Genomic DNA, 18,985 nt, shown 5'->3' on the forward strand with positions numbered 1-18,985 from the left:
GCAGCCATTTTCTCTGTTCTCGGAGTTTTAATCCATCAGGCAGGCACAGTAAGTGAAACTGAGAGTTATCTACAAATGCAACTTGCGTGGAATTAAACTGATACACAATGGGAGTTGGCTGCTTGGTTGCATACCTTTATGAAACTACAAAATAGGCAGAACCGAAGTCCCAGATCCCCAAGAAGGACATGCCATAAGTCGGTGCGAGAAAGGACAGTTGTTGCAGCCTTGTATGTTTTCCCATTTTTTTTTCAGGGAGAAGAGCAAGTTCAACTAAGTGAACTTGCAGGGTAGTTGGTTTGATGGACAGACCTGTTGGCGATCCCGTGAAAACGTCATAGATAGTGCCCCCTGCTTCCTAGAAGTCTAAATCAATCAGAGAAAAAGAAAACCTTGTTTGGAAGCCAGGGCTGGGGCTCCAGATCAGAGAGGCAGTTTATATAGCATGGGGCTGGAAGCTCAAAACACACTTTAGATCTTGCAATTTGAAATTTCCTCGAGGAAGAAAGCTGACTAATTTACTGGGATGTTCAACGGAGTCGATTTCCGTTTAGAATGAAGCTACAGCTGTATAGAATCCAGAATGTTGAAAAGAAAAACTAACTTTCGTGAAAACAGAAATGCTGGAAACACTCAGCAGGCTTGGCAGCATTTGTAGAGAGAAAATTCAGGTCTGTGACCTGCTGATGTATTTCCAGCATTAATTTAGTATTTCCGGTATCTGCAGTATTTTGCTTTTGTATCAAGTTTCACAATGCCAATTCTGAATCATGGTGGCTTGAGTTTTCTGCCCACATTGCAATCAGTTGGTTTCTCAACACATGACATTGTACTTTTGTATACATTTTCCAAAAAACATTTAAGTGGTATTGACTTGAAAAAAAGAGTGCTTTATAAAATATATTTAGCACTGTTATATTCCTTTTGTTCTAAAGTTTAACTCAAACTAACTTTGCTGAACTTAGTTAAGTGAATTGGTGTAGATATTTAAGTACTACAGTATCAATGTGGATGCTTTATAACTGACAAAATTAATTTGTGAATTTAGCATTACAGAGGATAGGTCGGAGTGTTTGTTCTTGGCCATTTGTGATCCTAAAGGCACACTTGTTATATTGAAAAATGTCAGCTGTTTAAAAAGATTGCATTTTGAATCCCGGCTGTTGAGGATTAGGCTATAGCATTGTCATCTGAAGCAACTGGCTTTATGAACATATTAATGTACTTGAATGGCTGCTGGTATTATTTAGGTTTTGTTTCTCAACCTTGTGACATAATTAATTTGATCTTTCATAAAGTTACTTTTTTACTTTTGTCTTCACCCAAGACGATGGGAGGCAGCTAAGCATGATGTCATTTAAAATGGAGCAAGAACATTAAAGTCAATGTTTCTGAGGTTCTCAGCTGTTTAAATACTTCACATTACCATAGCTTAGCCTGAATTAACAGACTACTCGAGCTGCAACACTGGGGTGTGTTTTAACAGCCGAAATCCTTTTAGTGATAAACCTTCAGGGCACTGCAGAAACAATGAATGAAATTATTCTGTAGTAACTTGTGAAATATCCTGGAAGGTAATATTAAAAAAAAATTGAAGTATTAAAAAATACCATGGTGGGTGGTGGTGGGTTGCATAAGTTAAAACAACTTGGTTTCGTCTAAATAGTTATTGACGTTCAAATTCACCAGTCCCATGGGGAAATTCTTCTATGCCCTTTCAATGAAACATTACAACATTCTCTGACAACTATTCTGAAAATAAATCTCTTTCATCACAGCATAGGATTTTGGGCACTTTATTATTTTGAGTTCTTGCAGCTTTCATTTGGAATGTTCTTGCTAATACCTTATCCGGATGAATAAATTGATGTGAACTATAGAAAGACCTTCCAGGCCACAACTGGTACCTCTTGTGCTTGTTGGATTAACTTTGTGAAAGCTGCCAATGTCTAGAAAAGTCCAGAACAATAAATTTCAGAGCACGTGTGATTAGTACCACAGTAAAAGATGTATCTGGTTTTGAGTTTGTTTTCTCTTTGAAAGCTTAGTGTATCTGGACCATTTACATTAGTGGGATTTCATTTAAATTCTTTGTTCAAAAATTTCTGTTGCACTAATGATTCTTTTCATTAAACCACAAGATTTAGTGCGTCGGTCTTGTACTTTGGAGCTAGAAATAGCAGTGTTTTGAAGTACAGGCAAATCCCATTTTATGCAGGACCATTTTACCAGAAATGTCGGTTTTACAGATGGAAATGATTGGGTTGTAAACTGACAATTGGTGCTGGTTGCTCCCTTCAACCAGGTGAAATCAATTGAACAAACACTTCTATCTTCAATATGTTGTGGAGGAAAGCAGAAAGAGCGGACTTTTAAGGAGCACCCTCGCGTTTAACAGGAGTGAATCCCTGGAAGAGATTTTTCGAAGTATGGCCAGATCTCAGAGTTGAGGGTGATTAAAGACAAAATGGGAACAAGTTGGCCAATTATAATCTAGCTGGGGAAACATGAGGCTGGGAAATTAACAATCTCCATCTCTTCCCCTAAACAATAAACCAAGAAAGTACTTGTAACTGAAAAGGAGGAGGTTGGATCTCAGAACAAGACCAAGACTCAATATCACGGATTGTAAGAGCTGGGCTCTTTGTAGATGCTGGTGCCGCCCCCCAGGAATCATACTGCTGAGAGCTGTAGCCACTGCAGCCTTGCCCATGTCTGTAGCCACCACCACCTGACTTTTTCTTGGCGTAGTCCACCCAGATTTGCTGCCTGTTGAGGGATTTTCCCTTCATTGCCTCCATTGCATCCCTGCCATCTTCTGTTTTCGAAACGGTGGGTGCCACTGCCACAGCTCTCTGCAGTTCGATTCTCGGTGAGAATGCTATTCTTGGGGCCGGAGAAGCAGAAGCTACAGAGGACGTAGCTCCTACAACCAGTGACATTGAGTCTTGGTCTTGAGACCCAACTTCCTCCCTTTCAGTTACAGGTACTTTTTCTTTCTTTATTGTTTTGGGGAGCGATGGAAATTTGTTAATTCCCCAGCCTCCTTTCTTCCCCAGCTAGATTATAATAGGCTAATTTGTCCCCGTCCATGGACAGACTAGTAGCTGCTGATCCATCCAGGGTGAATAATACCGGTTTTAAGGAAAATCTTTTTTGACAGAACTAACTCGGCACTGTCCCATTCTATAAAAATCATGCAGGTTTCTGTAAGGAAAGCAATTCTAACTCCAGAAAACAAGTACACGATAAGCTGGTAAAGTAATATCATGAGAAAATGTCACAATTTCTCAATTGTCTTCTCCAATTCAAAATTGTTTTTTATTGGAAATATAAACAAGATCTTTGCTTTGACGCTTATGTGAAGCAGTGTAAATAAAGACAAAGAGCTTTCCTTATATACTTGGTAAAAACTGAAATTGGGACTTCAAAGTTAATTGTGATTTTTCATGCTCAAAGTAAATTAAGAATCTTGGTATCTTAGTAAGTTATTTAAAGTGAAACTTCGAAATGTTTTATCCCATGAGAAAGTTCTACTTGGTTTAACTATAACTTTGATTCCAACAATAGTTGATTTATTATTGTCACAAGTCAGCTTGCATCAACACTGCAATGAAGTTACTGTGAAAATCCCCTAGTCGCCACACACTCCAGCGCCTGTTCGGGTACACTGAGGGAGAATTTAGCATGGCCAATGCATCTAACCAGCACGTCTTTCGGACTGTGGGAGGAAACCGGAGCACCTGAGGAAACCCCCCCCCACATGGGGAGGACATGCAAACTCCGCACAGACAATAACTCAAGCTGGGAATTGAACCCAGGTACCTGGCACTGTGAGGCAGCAGTGCTAACCATTGTGCCACCGTGCTGCCACTACAATAGAATTACCTCCAATAATTAAAACTGTTTGAAATAAAGTATGTTAATAATAGTTTACCTGTTTAAAATCTTTTTATTAAGCAGAAGAGGAAAAAGATAGTGACCACAGTGGTAAAAGGTGCAAAAAGACTGGAAATACACATGTTAGATGTTGGCATCGGAAAGAAATAATAGCTGGACGAAACCGTTATCAGACATATTCCAACATTTGCTGTTTTCAATTTCCAACATTTGTCTGTTTTAGTGAAAGCAATTCCTTGTCCAAGATTGTACGTGTGTGCCAGTTGCAATCAGCACCAATGTGTACACCTTTTTAAAAATAAAATCCAGCAGCATTGAAAATTTATTTCAAAGTTGTAGTTAAACCAAGAAGTATCAAGTTTTTTGTTTCGCTTCAGTTAACTTACTAAGATTCCTAAATTCTGAATTTACTTCGAACATGAAAAATCACATTTAATTTTGAAGGTTTGGCAATGAATTCCAAATTTGAAATCCCAACTTCAGTATTAAAAATGTACAAGAGCAACATTTTTCTGATTTCTCTTTATTCACACTACATTATGGAAGCTTCATAGCAAAGGTCTTGTTTATATTTCCAATGCAAACCAATTTTGAATTGGGTGAGGGAGGGGGAACATTATGACATTTTTCATGATATTACTTGAATAGAGCTTTTAAAACACTTTAACAAAAAGTGCTGTGCAGTTTTGTAACACAAGTAATGAATTGGAACATAGTTGCAGAATGTGTAACAAGTTCAATCCAAAGGTTGGTAAATAATGCTTTTTTTTCTCAACTCTTTCTTCCTCATCCTTCCATTTCTTCTTCTCTCCTTTACTTAGTTCCCTGTATTCATCCGTTTTTGTCATCTTGAATACCAGTGCTTATTCAAGTTTAGTCAGCAGAATTGTGACATGCTGTAATAGCCCCATAAACAACAAAAATTCTGTTTGGATTCAGTTAGAAAAACAGGAAGCTGATCTCATTGAAGTATTTTGTTAGCTGCAATCAATTCAGATGTGAACTGTTATTGTTTTTAAATAAAAGTCTGCTCCAGGCTGAATATGTAAATATGTCACTTTGAGCATCATGCTGGAACTGAATTGCATTCTTCAAAACCATGCCATTTATCATTCATACTGTTAAAATAAAAGATGGATGTGTCTGCAGATTAGCTAACTCTTCTTTCTGTGCAGAGCAGCACAATCAATTTGCCAAACTGTATTACAATTGGTTGTACTCCAAGACACTTTTTTTGTTGATAACTGGAGTCAAATCATACTACTGGGTTTTTCGTATGCAATGATCTTTGTAAAAATGCATCTCCATTGGTTTTATGGTCAGCTGCTGTAAAGCCATTCTAGTGCAGCTTATAATGTACATAATTGCTACAATGTTTTTTAATAATGCTAAAACATTAAGTCTTGCGTTTCAGCTGTTGGTAGATAATCATCTATTAGAGAGCTGTTTTTAAAAAAAAAGATGGTTTTAAACTGTCCGTTTTGATATTACTGTGAGTTAATGGTGTGACCTCGCACAAGTTCCAGATCTTGAAACTCAAGTATCAGTGAGTAGAACCAAAATAGCTAAATAGACAAAACTGCCAAAGTATTCAAGGTACAGTATATCGGTGCCAAATTACCAACCATGTTTCTTCGAAGGGGTGTGAATGGGACATGAATCTCTGAAGGCGGACGACCTCAGCAAAAAATAAATGCTTGGTTAACTCTAATCTAGCAACCAAAAAAAGGACTTTTGAATAAGTCAAAAGAAAAATGGTACTGAACTTCATATCTTAATAAAAGCAAAACTAACGTTCTGAAGAAGAATAAGACCAGAGTATTTTCCAGAATTTTCTGTTTGTATTTCTAAATCTTAATTGATTATCTAAAGATATATGCAACCCACCTGAGTTAGTCTATTCTGGAGATCTTTGAAAGTTCTGGAGTTGCTTTTTTTAGGGCGGCACAGTGGGTTAGCACTGCTGCCTCACAGCGCCAGGGATCTGGGGGGGATCTGGGTTCAATTCCCGGCTTGGATGACTGTGCAAACTCCACACAGACATTCTCCCCATGTCCACGTCGGTTTCCGCTAATAAACCCATTTTAGAAACATAGAAACATAGAAACCCTACAGTGCAGAAGCAGGCCATTCGGCCCATCGAGTCTGCACCGACCACAATCCCTCCCAGGCCCTACCCCCACATATTTACCCGCTAATCCCTCTAACCTACGCATCTCAGAATTCTAAGGGGCAATTTTGAACCTGGCCAATCAACCTAACCCGCACATCTTTGGACTGTGGGAGGAAACCGGAGCACCCGGAGGAAACCCACACAGACACGAGGAGAATGTGCAAACTCCACACAGACAGTGACCCAAGCCGGGAATCGAACCTGGGACCCTGGAGCTGTGAAGCAGCAGTGCTAAGCATAATTTTAAAGCATAATGTTTTAAAAATGTTGAAATGCAGTATGAATTCAATCATGCCACAGGGTGATGTCACTGAACATGGGGTAGTTACATGAAAAAAGATGACTTAGACCTATAATAGAAACCATTTATGGAAAACCATGTTAAGAATTTACAATAAAATTAGGTTAAATTTCTTGCTCTGGTTATTAAAAAAAATTTGCTCTGTTTTTATGTGAACTTAACCATCCAGTGGGCAAAGTTCTATGGGTGGTGTGTGTACATTTTATCACATGAGCTTTGAGAATTTCTGTAAGCTGCAGCAGGTTTGCAAGGATCTTATTTGTTGAAACTTGACAAAGGGACACTGGTAAATTGGTAAAAAACCCTGGGGTGGCACGGTGCACAGTGGTTAGCACTGCTGCCTCACAGCACCAGGAACCTGGGTTCAACTCCTGGCTTGGGTCACTGTGTGTGGAGTCTGCACAATCTCCCCGTGTCTGCTTGAGTTTCCTCCGGGTGCTCCGGTTTCCTCCCACAGTTTGAAAGACGTGCTGGTTAGGTGCATTGGCCATGCTAAATTCTCCCTCAGTGTACCCGAACAGGTGCCGGAGTGTGGCGACTAGGGGATTTTCACAGTAACCTCATTGCAGTGTTAATGTAAGCCTACTTGTGATACTAATGAATAAACTTTAAAAGCGATTGGAGTTGGGTGTTTGCCTAAAAAGAGTTTTTGAATCTTGTTAATAAATTAAGTTTTGTTCACTGGAAGTGCCTGATTTGATTTGAAAACAGGAAAATGAGTTTTTATGGACCTACATGTACATCAATTAATCAAATAAAGATTGATGGTTTCCTATATTATTGGTAGACTATAATGAAAGGAAAAGCTTGCCATAGAATTTAATACATGTCTTGTTTACTTGATGCAGTTGGATAGCTTGTGTTTTTTCCCCCAGCAAAAATGTCTATTTCAAGGCACCAGAACAAACCGAATTTATCAACTCAAATTTGAAAGTGTTACTAATCGCCAAAAAGAGTAATTTGAGTTTGCAAGCAGTGTACAGTACCTCCCGAGGGAGATAAGTCTGAGTATATACATTTTTTTTTTGCCGCTTGGCTTGCATGTTCTGTGCTTGGCATACAAGTCAGCCTCTGTCTTTGGAAGAAGCTTTTTGAAACTTGTACGGTCAACTTTGATGCCACAATCTGTGGTGCCATTCTAGTCCATTTCTGCATGGACCATTCATGTGGTTGGTACTGAAAAATTATGGGTCACTCACTGAAATTTCTGAAGTAGGCCTTGCCCTTTGTTTTGCTTTATTTGCAGAACTGAAGGAGAGTCACTGTTCGACACAAAATGTTCACTCTGCTTCTCTATCTACAGATGCTGGGAACATTCTTTCTGAATCGACCCTGTCTCGCCCTGTTACAATTTTGTAACTTTGAAATCTCCTCTCTTCTAAACTCCAGTGAATATAATCCTAATCGACTTGGTCTCACCTCATATGACAGACCTGACATCTTAGGAATCAGCCTGGTAAACCTTTGCTGCATCACAACAATAATGGGATTGATGACCAATAGAAGCAAAAAATCTCAATTTGTCTAGTGGACCCAGAAATGACCCAAGGAAATTACTGATGAAAGAGACCTTTGGGAATTGTTGGACTAAAGTTACCTTTTCCCTCCCAGACATCTGACAATTATAACATCATGTCTCAGATTACATCTTTGAATTTCCCAAATGCAATTTAACAGAAGAACATAAGAAATAAAAGTTGACCTCACAGGCTATTCATCAAGATTCTGACAGTGACCCAAGCCTGAAATTGAACCCGGTTCCCTGCACTGTGTGGCAGCAGTGTTAAACACTGTGCCACTATGCTACGAGTCAAGAACGTTTGTACATTTATGGCACAGAGAGGCCAATTGGCTCATTGTGTCTGCACTGGCAGAAAAACAAGCCACACAGCCTAATCCCACTTAATAGCATTTTGTCTGTAGCCCTGCAAGTTATGGCACTTGAGGTGCGTATCCAGTACCTCTTAAATTAATTGAAGGTTTCAGCCTCTACTCCCCTTCACACACTGAGTTCCAGACCCCTAAAACCCTCTGGGTCATAAAGCAAAGCTTTTAGCCCAGGACAATCTTCTCATCCCAGGAATCAATCTAGTGAATTTTCATATACTTTTCCTTCTGAGCCTTCATTTCTTTTTCCTTTTTTTTCCTGTATTCTTTCAAGAACACAGTTAACTACCTGATATGGTGCCAAATTTGCAACCAGGCAATGTCCATCAGACACCAGATGGCGTGAGTGGCACAAAGTGTTACTGAGAGAAATGTGGTAACGACTTCACTGACCACAACTTTGGATTTTACTCACTTGCATTTAAGAGACCATGTGATTTAATTGTGGCCAAGTTATAGAACTTGTGATGACAAACTTACTGTGTAATATGTATGGAAGATTGTTAATAAAAATACTACTTTGTGTTCCTTTTCGGTTTAGGTTATCAAATATTGGCAGGAAGTGTAACAACTAACAATCCAAACCCTGTGGTAAATGAGTTTAGCGGTAAGTAGAATGGTTCTTTTTTTTCTGTTTGCTCCCCCCACAAGTTATGATTCACACTACTTGGTTTGCGTTTGTGTTGTATTCCCCACGTCACTCTCAAACACACTTTCTAGTTCTTGTTCCTTTGTAGACCTGTAAGCAAGTATGATTTGAAATGAGATATCATTGTGATTTTAAAAAAAAGGGCAGAATTTTATGAGATGTGTCCAGCTAGCGTGAAAATGGGAGAGTTCCTGATCCAATTTTTGGGTGTGTTTTCACACCCGATTTTATGCACGTAATTATTGAAAAAATGGTGTAGACTGTTTCTAGCTGCTGCAGGCAGTGGGCTGGGCTTAATTTGCCAGCCAGCCTGTAGAGGGAGAAACTGCGCATGTGCAGACTGCTGATTCTCCACATGCTCAATAGAAACTGCAGGGGTCTGACAGAAAGAACTGTTGGTCCCTGCTACTGCAGGCAGCCTCAACCAGCTAGCCCCCAATCACGGTTGATAGTGAGCCCCACAACGCAAGGACATCTAGAACCACCCCCCCCCAATCTCGATCACAACTACAGAGAGGCTGACCTCGCCAGAAATCTGGCTGTCATAAAACCGAAAGCCGAGAAATTGGACGCAATCCTAATTTCTGGGCTCTTGCACGATTTTACCGCTCGCTCTGCCCATCGATGCGTAAAATTCCACCCAAAGTCTTTTACATAATCTATTATAAAGCCTGGTGTTATAATTTGTTGAGATGTGGGTGCCTGGGTATCTCATCGGTTAGACTTGCCCTTGCATGTTGAAGATTTTAAATTATTTGCGTGGTAAGTTGCTGAAAGTACAAGGTGGTAATGTCTGTGAGATGAACAGGACAGGAATGGGTGAATTTGAGTTTTTCACCTTCCTTTATTTCTTTCTGTACCCAATTTAAACTGAGTTGACAGAGATGAGGCAATCGGAAAGTGGAACAAATGTTAAAATTTATTTTTGATATCCTTTCCATCCAACAACTTTTAATACTTGAAGGAATGACACCCCACCCTTGTAATAGTTAATTTTCAGTACCAGAGAGGTTGACTGGCAGTAATGAACACTCTTCATGTCAATAAGAGTACTTGTACTTGAAATGCTAAATCTTTAAGCTTAGTATCCACGATTAAACTACAGCAACTTAATGCTACAGGATGTATTTCAATGGTGATGTGGACAGCTGTTTGCCATTTCCACATAATTGAGCTAGCAACTTTTGGATGCATTTGACCACACCTGCCCTGTGCCTGAAGTCGCTCCATCATTTACTCTTGGATAACAAAAAGTGCATCTTAAAGGGAGTCTTAGTTGTGTGTGACCCGTTTGTTCCCTGTACAGTACATTCCAGATTGCTGTGTGGCCATGTACCCCCAGAGGGAACATTGTACACAATGTCCTATGATGGAATTGGAAGAATGCCACATTAGTGCAGTTGGGAGTATTCTCATGTTGGAGCGTGAGCACATCAGTGCAAAGCAAGGGAAACATCAGATTTCTCAGTGCTCAATTTGAAGTGGTTGATAACACTGGGTGCACAAGATGAAGAGATTTCCTTTCCTCTGTGCTGAGATTCTTCTGTTTCGAACACAAACAAGTCACCTGAAATTTTCTGTATTTAAAAGAAAACTTAAAAAATAATCCTGAGATTTTCTTTCCAGATGTTTTGTTATCTTGCGTAATCACCTACAATCCAAATGGCGAGCTTCGTGTTGAATGGAAGAAGTTGAATGCTGGCACAGATTTGGTATATTTTGAAAACGAACTTCGAGGTGTGGTTTGATTTTTAATTATTTCTAGATAAATGGGTGTAGGATATGTACGTGTCACTTTTTTATTCTGAATGGGGGGGTGGGGTACACCTGATTAACGAAGCAAGCACATCCTGTCCCATAACCAACCTTCTGTTTCATAGATTTCTGTCCTGATTTTTATTTGTGGGCAGATTAGACAGATGAAACGAGGAGCTAAATGAAAAATAAGGTCAGTTACTGTCTGAATGTGATTAAATATATCATTTCTGTAACTGATATCTTTGCCTTATGAAGATGTTGTAAGGGGATTTATATATTAAATCCAATTCAATCATCATATTTGGAAACGGAAAATTGAGTCGAGTAGAGGGATAGCAAATGTTCCTCGCATTTTGCGAAAGGAAAAGAATGGGAAAAGACAGTTATCTTCAGTTTTGTTATTGTAATGTAGGGTGAAATTTGTGAACACTTAAGGACGCGGGTATATCAAGAACAATCACCATGAACTTGTAAAAGTAGCTTATACATTTGAATTTTATTTGTCTCTTTGAGGAAATCTGCATAGATGAAAGGGAAGGCAATGTGTTGTATATAGGTTTCAAAAGATAGGTGACAAAATGTCACCGTACAAATAGAACCATAGAAAATTACAGCTCAGAAACAGGCCTTTTGGCCCTTGTTGTCTGTGCCGAACCATTTTATGCCTAGTCCCACTGACCTGCACTTGGACCATATCCCTCCACACCCCTCTCATCCATGAACCCGTCCAAGTTTTTCTTAAATGTTAAAAGTGACCACTTTATCCGGCAGCTCATTCCACACTCCCACCACTCTCTGCGTGAAGAAGCCCCCCCTAATATTCCCTTTATGAATATTACAAATATTATGAATATTAAAGCATGTAGATCATAGCTGCATAAATAATGCAATGGATTTAGAACTGAAAATAAGTAGGAAAGATGTTGAAGCCATTGAAAGGGTGCAGAGGAGATTTACAAGGATGTTGCCTGGATTGGGGGGCATGCCTTATGAGGATAGGTTGAGGGAGCTTGGTCTCTTCTCCCTGGAGAGACGAAGGATGAGAGGTGACCTGATAGAGGTTTACAAGATGTTGAGAGGTCTGGATAGGGTAGACTCTCAGAGGCTATTTCCAAGGGCTGAAATGGTTGCTACGAGAGGACACAGGTTTAAGGTGCTGGGGGGTAGGTACAGAGGAGATGTCAGGGGTAAGTTTTTCACTCAGAGGGTGGTGGGTGAGTGGAATCGGCTGACGTCGGTGGTGGTGGAGGCAAACTCGTTGGGGTCTTTTAAGAGACTTCTGGATGAGTACATGGGATTTAATGGGATAGAGGGCTATAGATAGGCCTAGAGGTGGGGATGTGATCGGCGCAACTTGTGGGCCGAAGGGCCTGTTTGTGCTGTGGCTTTCTATGTTCTATGTTCTATAATGGATGTTTTCAGATTGGAATGTAAATACTAGTGTACTTCAGGAATCTTTGAAATGTTTTTCCCATTTATGTAAATGATCGAAACAAAGAGAAAGAAGGAATGATTTCTAAGTTTGATATCAAATTACAAACTGAAATATAAAATAAATATAGACACAATATAGTCTTGTGTATAAATTTAAACAGATTGATTAAATGCAGAGGTTAACTGGTTGGGAGTGAGCAGGAGGTTGCAGCTGAGGACCTGTAGTAATGGGTGGCGAAGGCTCTCTGGCTTTGTGGAGGGAAGGATGGCTGGGGGTTTCCTTTGTTTGAAAATTGTTGGGATGCTGGAGCTTCTGTAAAGATTGGGGGGATTTGGTTCTGCTGGTTCTGGAACCGTGAACAACTTGGTGGGGTGTGGGTGAAGGGAGAGGTAGTGGCAATGCGGGAATTCTCTTAGCCCACAAGGAGTGCAAAGACAGAATTTTAAAACTCACCAAGGTCTCTTCTGGTCAATCCACTCTTAAAATTACATTGTGCCGCTGATGATATTATTGACTTGGAGGGACCTGATGGTAGTTAAAATCATGTCCATCATCTTTAGTCCCTGCCACAAACTCTACTTTTGTCATTAGAGTAAGAAATCTTACAACACCAGGTTAAAGTCCAACAGGTTTATTTGGAATCACGAGCTTTCGGAGCGCTGCTCCTTCATCAGGTGAGCAGAGGTTAGTTCACAATCACAGCATATATAGGCGAAGACACAATTGCACGATAATCTGTAATAATCTTGCAATTGTGTCTTTGCCTATATATGCCGTGTTAATGAACTAACCGCCATTCAAGGATGAAGGAGCTGTGCTCTGAAAGCTCGTAATTCCAAATAAACCTTTTGGACTTTAACCTGGTGTTGTGAGACTTCTTATTACGCCTACCCTAGTCCAATGCTGGCATCTCCACGTCTTTGTCATTAAATCCATTGTAGTACCTGATTACTGCACTTTGGTATCCCCTATTTGGATTTTGAGGTTTATGGTCCCAGATCCTTCCCATCATAAATAACTGTCTACCTCCACCCCCATATAACAGGATGGGCTGTCTCAGTTCATGCATGACATTGTCACCTCCGGATACAACTATTTCAACACACACCTGAGCAGCCTGCCCTTTCAATGATTGCAGCTCATCAAAACTCTCCAGATCTCACTTGGAAATACCATTGCAATGAGCAATCTGCATGACCTTTTGCTCCACTTGTGTCCCCCCTCATGTATCCCAGCTCTGAATTCTACCGTTTGCCAACTAGGTTCTTGTGCATTTTGCACTTTAGTGCCCATATCTTCAACTGTGTGGGACTGAAACTCTGGAATTTCCTTATGTAGTGTTTCTGCCTCTTTCCTCAAAATCCCTTACTTTGACCAATCCTTTAATCACCCCCATCCTTTGGCTTGGTGGTTTGTTTTTGATGCTGCAAGGTGTCTTTGGAATTTTGCCTTTGTTAAAGGTGCTTTATGAAGGTGAGTTATTGGATCTAAAAATATATATTGTCTGTTTTTAGGAGTCTTGGTTGATCGGGCAGAGCTCAGAGGATCATCTATATATATCTACAATGTGACTCGGAAAGATACTGCAGTATATCGCTGTGAAGTGGTACACAAGGAAAAGGGATATTTGGGTGACATTTCTGTTAATTTAACAGTGCAAGGTACCTTCTGCCACTTAACTTGGTTAACGTGCATTCAGACTGTTTCTCTCTTTTCCCATCAATGATTTTCTTATTTGTTCCTGTGACCATGTGAGCAAATTTCAGATTTTAATTTCAGTCAAGAGTAAAGAACCTTCAAAATAGAATCCTCCTTTTCTCCTATGCAAACCGCCCAACAGTAACCCACCCTTGTGCATTCCCGCCAACACCACCTCGGCCACTGTCAAAACTTTATAAACTTAGACTTGTAGATTTTCTTTGTGCCATGAGATTAAGGATTATGGTGTCAAACAGATAGATCATTGCTGATCTATATTCTACTTTATCTAAGTGAATAGTAGAAGAGGCTGAATGGTCTATTCATTTCTAGCTTTATATAGGAGTGGCACAGTGGTTAGCACTTCTGTCTCACAGCATCAGGGACTCTGGTTCGATTCCTGGCATGGGTCACTGTCTGTGTGGAGTCTGCACATTCTTCCCGTGTCTGCATGGGTTTCCTCCCACAGTCCAAAGATGTGCACATTAGGTGGATTGGCTATGCTAAATTCTCCCTCAGTGTACCCGAACAGGTGCTGGAGTGTAACGACTGGGGGATTTTCACAGTAACTTCATTGCAGTGTTAATAGAAACATAGAAGATTGGAGCAGGAGGAGGCCATTTGGCCCTTCGAGCCTGCTCTGCCATTCATCACAATCATGGCTGACCGTCCAACTCAATAACCTAATCCTGCTTTCTCCCCATAACCTTTGATCCCATTCGCCCCAAGTGCTATGTCTAGCCGCCTCTCGAATATATTTAATGTTTTGGCATCAACTACTTCCTGTGATGATGAATTCCACAGGCTCACCACTCTCTGGGAGAAGAAATGTCTCCTCATCTCTGTCCTAAATTGTCTACTGTGACCCCTGGTTCTGGACTCTCCCACCATCGGCAACATCCTCCCTGCATCTACCCTGTCTAGTTCTGTTAGAATTTTATAAGTCTCTATGAAATCCCCTCGTTCGTCTAAACTCCAGTGAAAACAATCCTAACCTAGTCAATCTCTCCTCGTCAGTCCTGGCGTCCCTGGAATCAGCCTGGTAAAATGGTAAACCTTGGCTGCACTCCCTCGAGAGCAAGAACTGTAAGCCTACTTGTGACTAATAAATGAACTTGCTTAACTTATATTTTCCATTATTTTAGAAATAATTTCCAGAAATTCTCTACAGCCCTGTACCCTTCATTTTGTCTTGGGACTTGAATTCTAACCACTCCTTCAGCTTCCCCTATTCATATGGACTAAAGAGATCAACCCATTAAGTTTATATGACAGTTAGTTCCAAACTGTCCAATGCCACTCTGTCGATGCACCTTGGAGGACTCCTATTGAAGTTCAAGGCTGTTATGTTCTGTTGAGTGAACTAGATGAGCTTACAGGACATTTTGGCAATATTGAGAATGACCAGCCTTGATGATTTTAAAAGAAAGGTCGCTCTTTGCAAATGCCTAATTTTATTGAAGAATGCCCAACACAATGTCTGGGTGGTGGAATAATAGATCACATTTTTTAATCATTGCTAATAAAACTAACCACTCAAAAAGCAATGTCATTGCTTCCTTTTGTAAGTTCTCTGCCAGTTCAGAATCGGCGTAAAATGGCAGATGACTTAATGTTAGAGAGTCAAGTATCTATTCTCTGGAATGTTATACTTGGAGAGTCCAGCTTTTGGATGGCTGAGATGGGGTTAGACCATGACTCTGAATCTGTGTCTTGCATATTTCATGCACTACACAAGAGGCAAAGACTTGGAGGATTGTTTGATTAAATGTAAAACTGTACACACAGTATAAATACAAAACATAGATGAAACTGAGACGACAAAAAAATTAATGAGATGACAAATTTTCTTTGTTGTAATGCTACTAAAGGGGAGTATTTTAGTATCTAATCAAGCAACCTATCAATGTGAACTGTATTTAAAATTCCTGTAGTTTGCTATCTTGAGATATGATTTGAATATCAAATGGGCTTTATGCCATTTACCAATGCCTTTACCTGCTAATATATAATCTTCACATTTTGTATACACAAATTGTTTTGTGTTCTACCTCATTGTTACTAAAGAATAATTCTTCACTAACATTTCATACATGGGATTTATGATTGTATAATTTTATGAATAAATTGCCTGTAGCATTACCTACTGTCAGTTGATGAATGCTATATCATAAATCTGGGCTGAATTATATATAAACCCGTTTAGATTCAAGTCCTGTGCAGGCATCTGTAAAGCATGAATATATGATATACTATAGTTAATATTAATTGGGTACTCTGAACGTGAGGGAGATCTTGCTTAAATGAATGCCTCCTGTATTGTACTTTTTACCAAATATGTATGCTGCATGAATGACAACTCAATCTGATGAAACCCTGCCTAACACTGTTTATTTGCCCACAGTGAAACCAATTACACCAAAATGTGCTGTGCCTAAATCAGTGCCAGTGGGGAAGACTGCGGTTTTGACTTGTAATGAGCATGAAGGTTATCCACCATCCACGTATACTTGGTACAGAAATGGTGACATTCTCCCAGGTGACCCAAAATCCAGTCCAAAATTTCTTAACTCTTCTTATAAAATAGACTCCAATACAGGAACTCTGGTAATTGTTCAGTGTCTTTATATGAGTATTACTAACACTCTAACTCGCCTAATATATAATCAATCAAACTTGAAAACTTGACTTTGTGCGAAGTATTTGTAAACCTTTTATTGGGAAGGAGCAATAAATAATGCCATTGTTTTTTAAACTAAAATGATATACTTTAAAATCTGACCTTGCATTTGCAAAATGCCAGTTGCTGTTCATAATTTAACCTGGAATGATTTATACAGGCATTCTGACCTTTTATCTTGGTGATTTGCACAATATCTTAAATATCAATTTAGTCAACCGTTGCCTGACATCTTGTATATTGGATTGGCAACTCTAGACGTGTTTCTGGAAGTTTAATCACATGCTCTCCTATTGGCAACTGTACTGACCAGTCAAACAATGCATTCTCCCTATTTTAATTAACGTGAATGCGCCTGAGATGTTCTCCTGCGTTGCTTGCAGTAGTATTCAGGCGATAATTAATACCTGGAGACTCCAACGCAAGCTTAGATATGTCATTAGATATTAAAGTATTGTTAGACTATCTACCGTGACATTTCATCCTTCTAATCTTAAAGTTTTATATTCAAGTTTCTTCTAACTCCTTAGAAATACCAATTCCTGACCAGTATCTCATAGGGTGGAGTTTTATGACTGCATGTTTTTATTATACTAACGAATTGCCTGTAGCACTGTTACCAGTCAGTTGATAAATGCAAGGTTCTTCATTTAAAGATGATTGTGTAGTTGGGTAAAACACATCAGAAACTCCAGACTACCTAGTTCCCACAAGCAGCCTACTTTGTGACCTTTAACTTGGCAAACTTGAGTGGGAAATGCTGACTTCACAGTTCAAAATGGCAAATGTTGAAAGAGAAGTGTTGTTTCTTACTGTGATATTTGACCAGGTTTGTGGAGAGAGAGCACAGTTTCTGTACAAGCTTTCCAATACAAGTATTTTACAAATACAGTAGTCAATTTTGAAATATAACCCCCTCGCATAGCAGTCGATCCATGGGTTCTCACCAGTGATAATTCAAAAAGTGAACTAGCATAGCCCACTGTGGTATTGCTGGATGATAGGCCAAAGAGAAGAAAATTTTGAGGGAATTAAACTGATTCTCTTTTACAGATCTCTATGGTCTGCCCGCCTGTTTTCTTAGTTTATGGGTATAACACAATATGTGGAACACACTGCCTCCCTTTCTTCCTCTTGTATTATTTCCTCTTGTGTCCCTCGAGGGTCTATTCTTGACCCCTCCAATTTCTCATCTACATGCTGCTCCTCAGTGACATACTTCAAAGGTTTTCACTTGTAGCTAATGACCCTCAACTCTACCTCACTACCTCGACTGTTGCTAAATTATCTGTCTGATAACATCTAGCTCTTGAGCATAAATTTCTTCCACTTAAATCTTAGACTGAAGCCAATATTTTCCAGCCTGCTTCAAACTCTGTTCCCTAGCTTCCAACTCCATCCTTCTCCCTGGCAACATTGAAATTGAACCAGTCTGTTTGCAACCTTGGTGCCACATTGGATCCCAATTCAGCTTTAGACCTGGTTCATGTCATCACTGAGACTGCCTGTATCCCCTCTGTAACATCATCTGACTCCACCCTTGCCTCAGCTCATCTTCTAAAAACCTTCATCCATGTTTTAATAATCGATTATTCCAGTGCACTCCTATAGCTTATCTTCTACATTTTATTCTCCATAAACATCTATAATTTTGCCCATGTCTTAACATACAGCAAGTCCTGTTTCCCCCCTCATCCCTGCGTACGCTGACCTACGCTGCCTCCCAGGCAAGCATCAATATCAACGTCTTGCTATTATAATTTCCTCCTTTGTTTCTAAATCCTCCCATGGCCTTGTCCCTCCCTATCTCTAATCTCCAGCCTCATGACCCTCCAAATCAGGCTTCCTGTGCATCCCTGATTTTAATTGCTCCACCATTCAGGTACCTTATGGTCTGTTTTTTTTTAAAAAACTTGCTACACCTCCATTTAAAACACTGCTTAAAACCTACATTTTTGACCAAGCTTTCTAATGTCATACTTTGTTTTATAATGCTCTTGTGAAGTGCCTTGGTCATTTTATCACATTAAAGGCACTATGATGTGCAGTTGCCGGTGTTGGACTGGGGAAGGCACAGGAAGTAATCTCACACCAGGTTAAAGTCCAACAGGCTTATTTGATAGCACATGCTACCAAATAAACCTGTTGGACTTTAACCTGGTGTTGTGAGACTACTTCTTAAAGGCACTATATACAAGTTGTTGTTGAAAAAGTAGTTTTAAGAAATAATCATGCTCATCAAGACAAGTTAACTATAAAGTTGGTAAATTTACGATTTTATTTTGCCAGCATTTTAGTGTCCTCTCAAAGCTGGACATTGGAGAATATCACTGTGTTGCAGAAAATAATGCTGGACGTGCAAAGTGTGAACCTCAGCATATGGACGTCTGTAAGTTGCCCAATATTTGTTTTTAATATTCTGATCAATTGTAAGGTAGCAGGTTTAGTCTTTTGATCAGGAAATTATAAATTTATTTTACAATATTGGCTGTTTTTCTTTGCCA

At 39.6% G+C, this 18,985-nt stretch overlaps 1 protein-coding gene across 3 annotated transcripts in view; it reads left to right on the forward strand.

The window, feature by feature from the left end:
- jam3b (junctional adhesion molecule 3b) overlaps positions 1 to 18,985 on the forward strand; it is a 52,148-nt gene that overhangs the window by 23,293 nt on the left and 9,870 nt on the right. For all 3 annotated transcript variants that reach the window (XM_078198880.1, XM_078198881.1, XM_078198882.1), the window contains 5 exons: positions 8,803 to 8,868; positions 10,537 to 10,647; positions 13,618 to 13,764; positions 16,206 to 16,408; positions 18,771 to 18,870. In XM_078198880.1, coding sequence (XP_078055006.1) covers positions 8,803 to 8,868; positions 10,537 to 10,647; positions 13,618 to 13,764; positions 16,206 to 16,408; positions 18,771 to 18,870 — 627 coding nt within the window. The remainder of the gene's footprint in view (positions 1 to 8,802; positions 8,869 to 10,536; positions 10,648 to 13,617; positions 13,765 to 16,205; positions 16,409 to 18,770; positions 18,871 to 18,985) is intronic.

This window comes from Mustelus asterias, chromosome 27 (assembly GCF_964213995.1).
Source record: "Mustelus asterias chromosome 27, sMusAst1.hap1.1, whole genome shotgun sequence".
Lineage (NCBI taxonomy): Eukaryota > Metazoa > Chordata > Chondrichthyes > Carcharhiniformes > Triakidae > Mustelus > Mustelus asterias.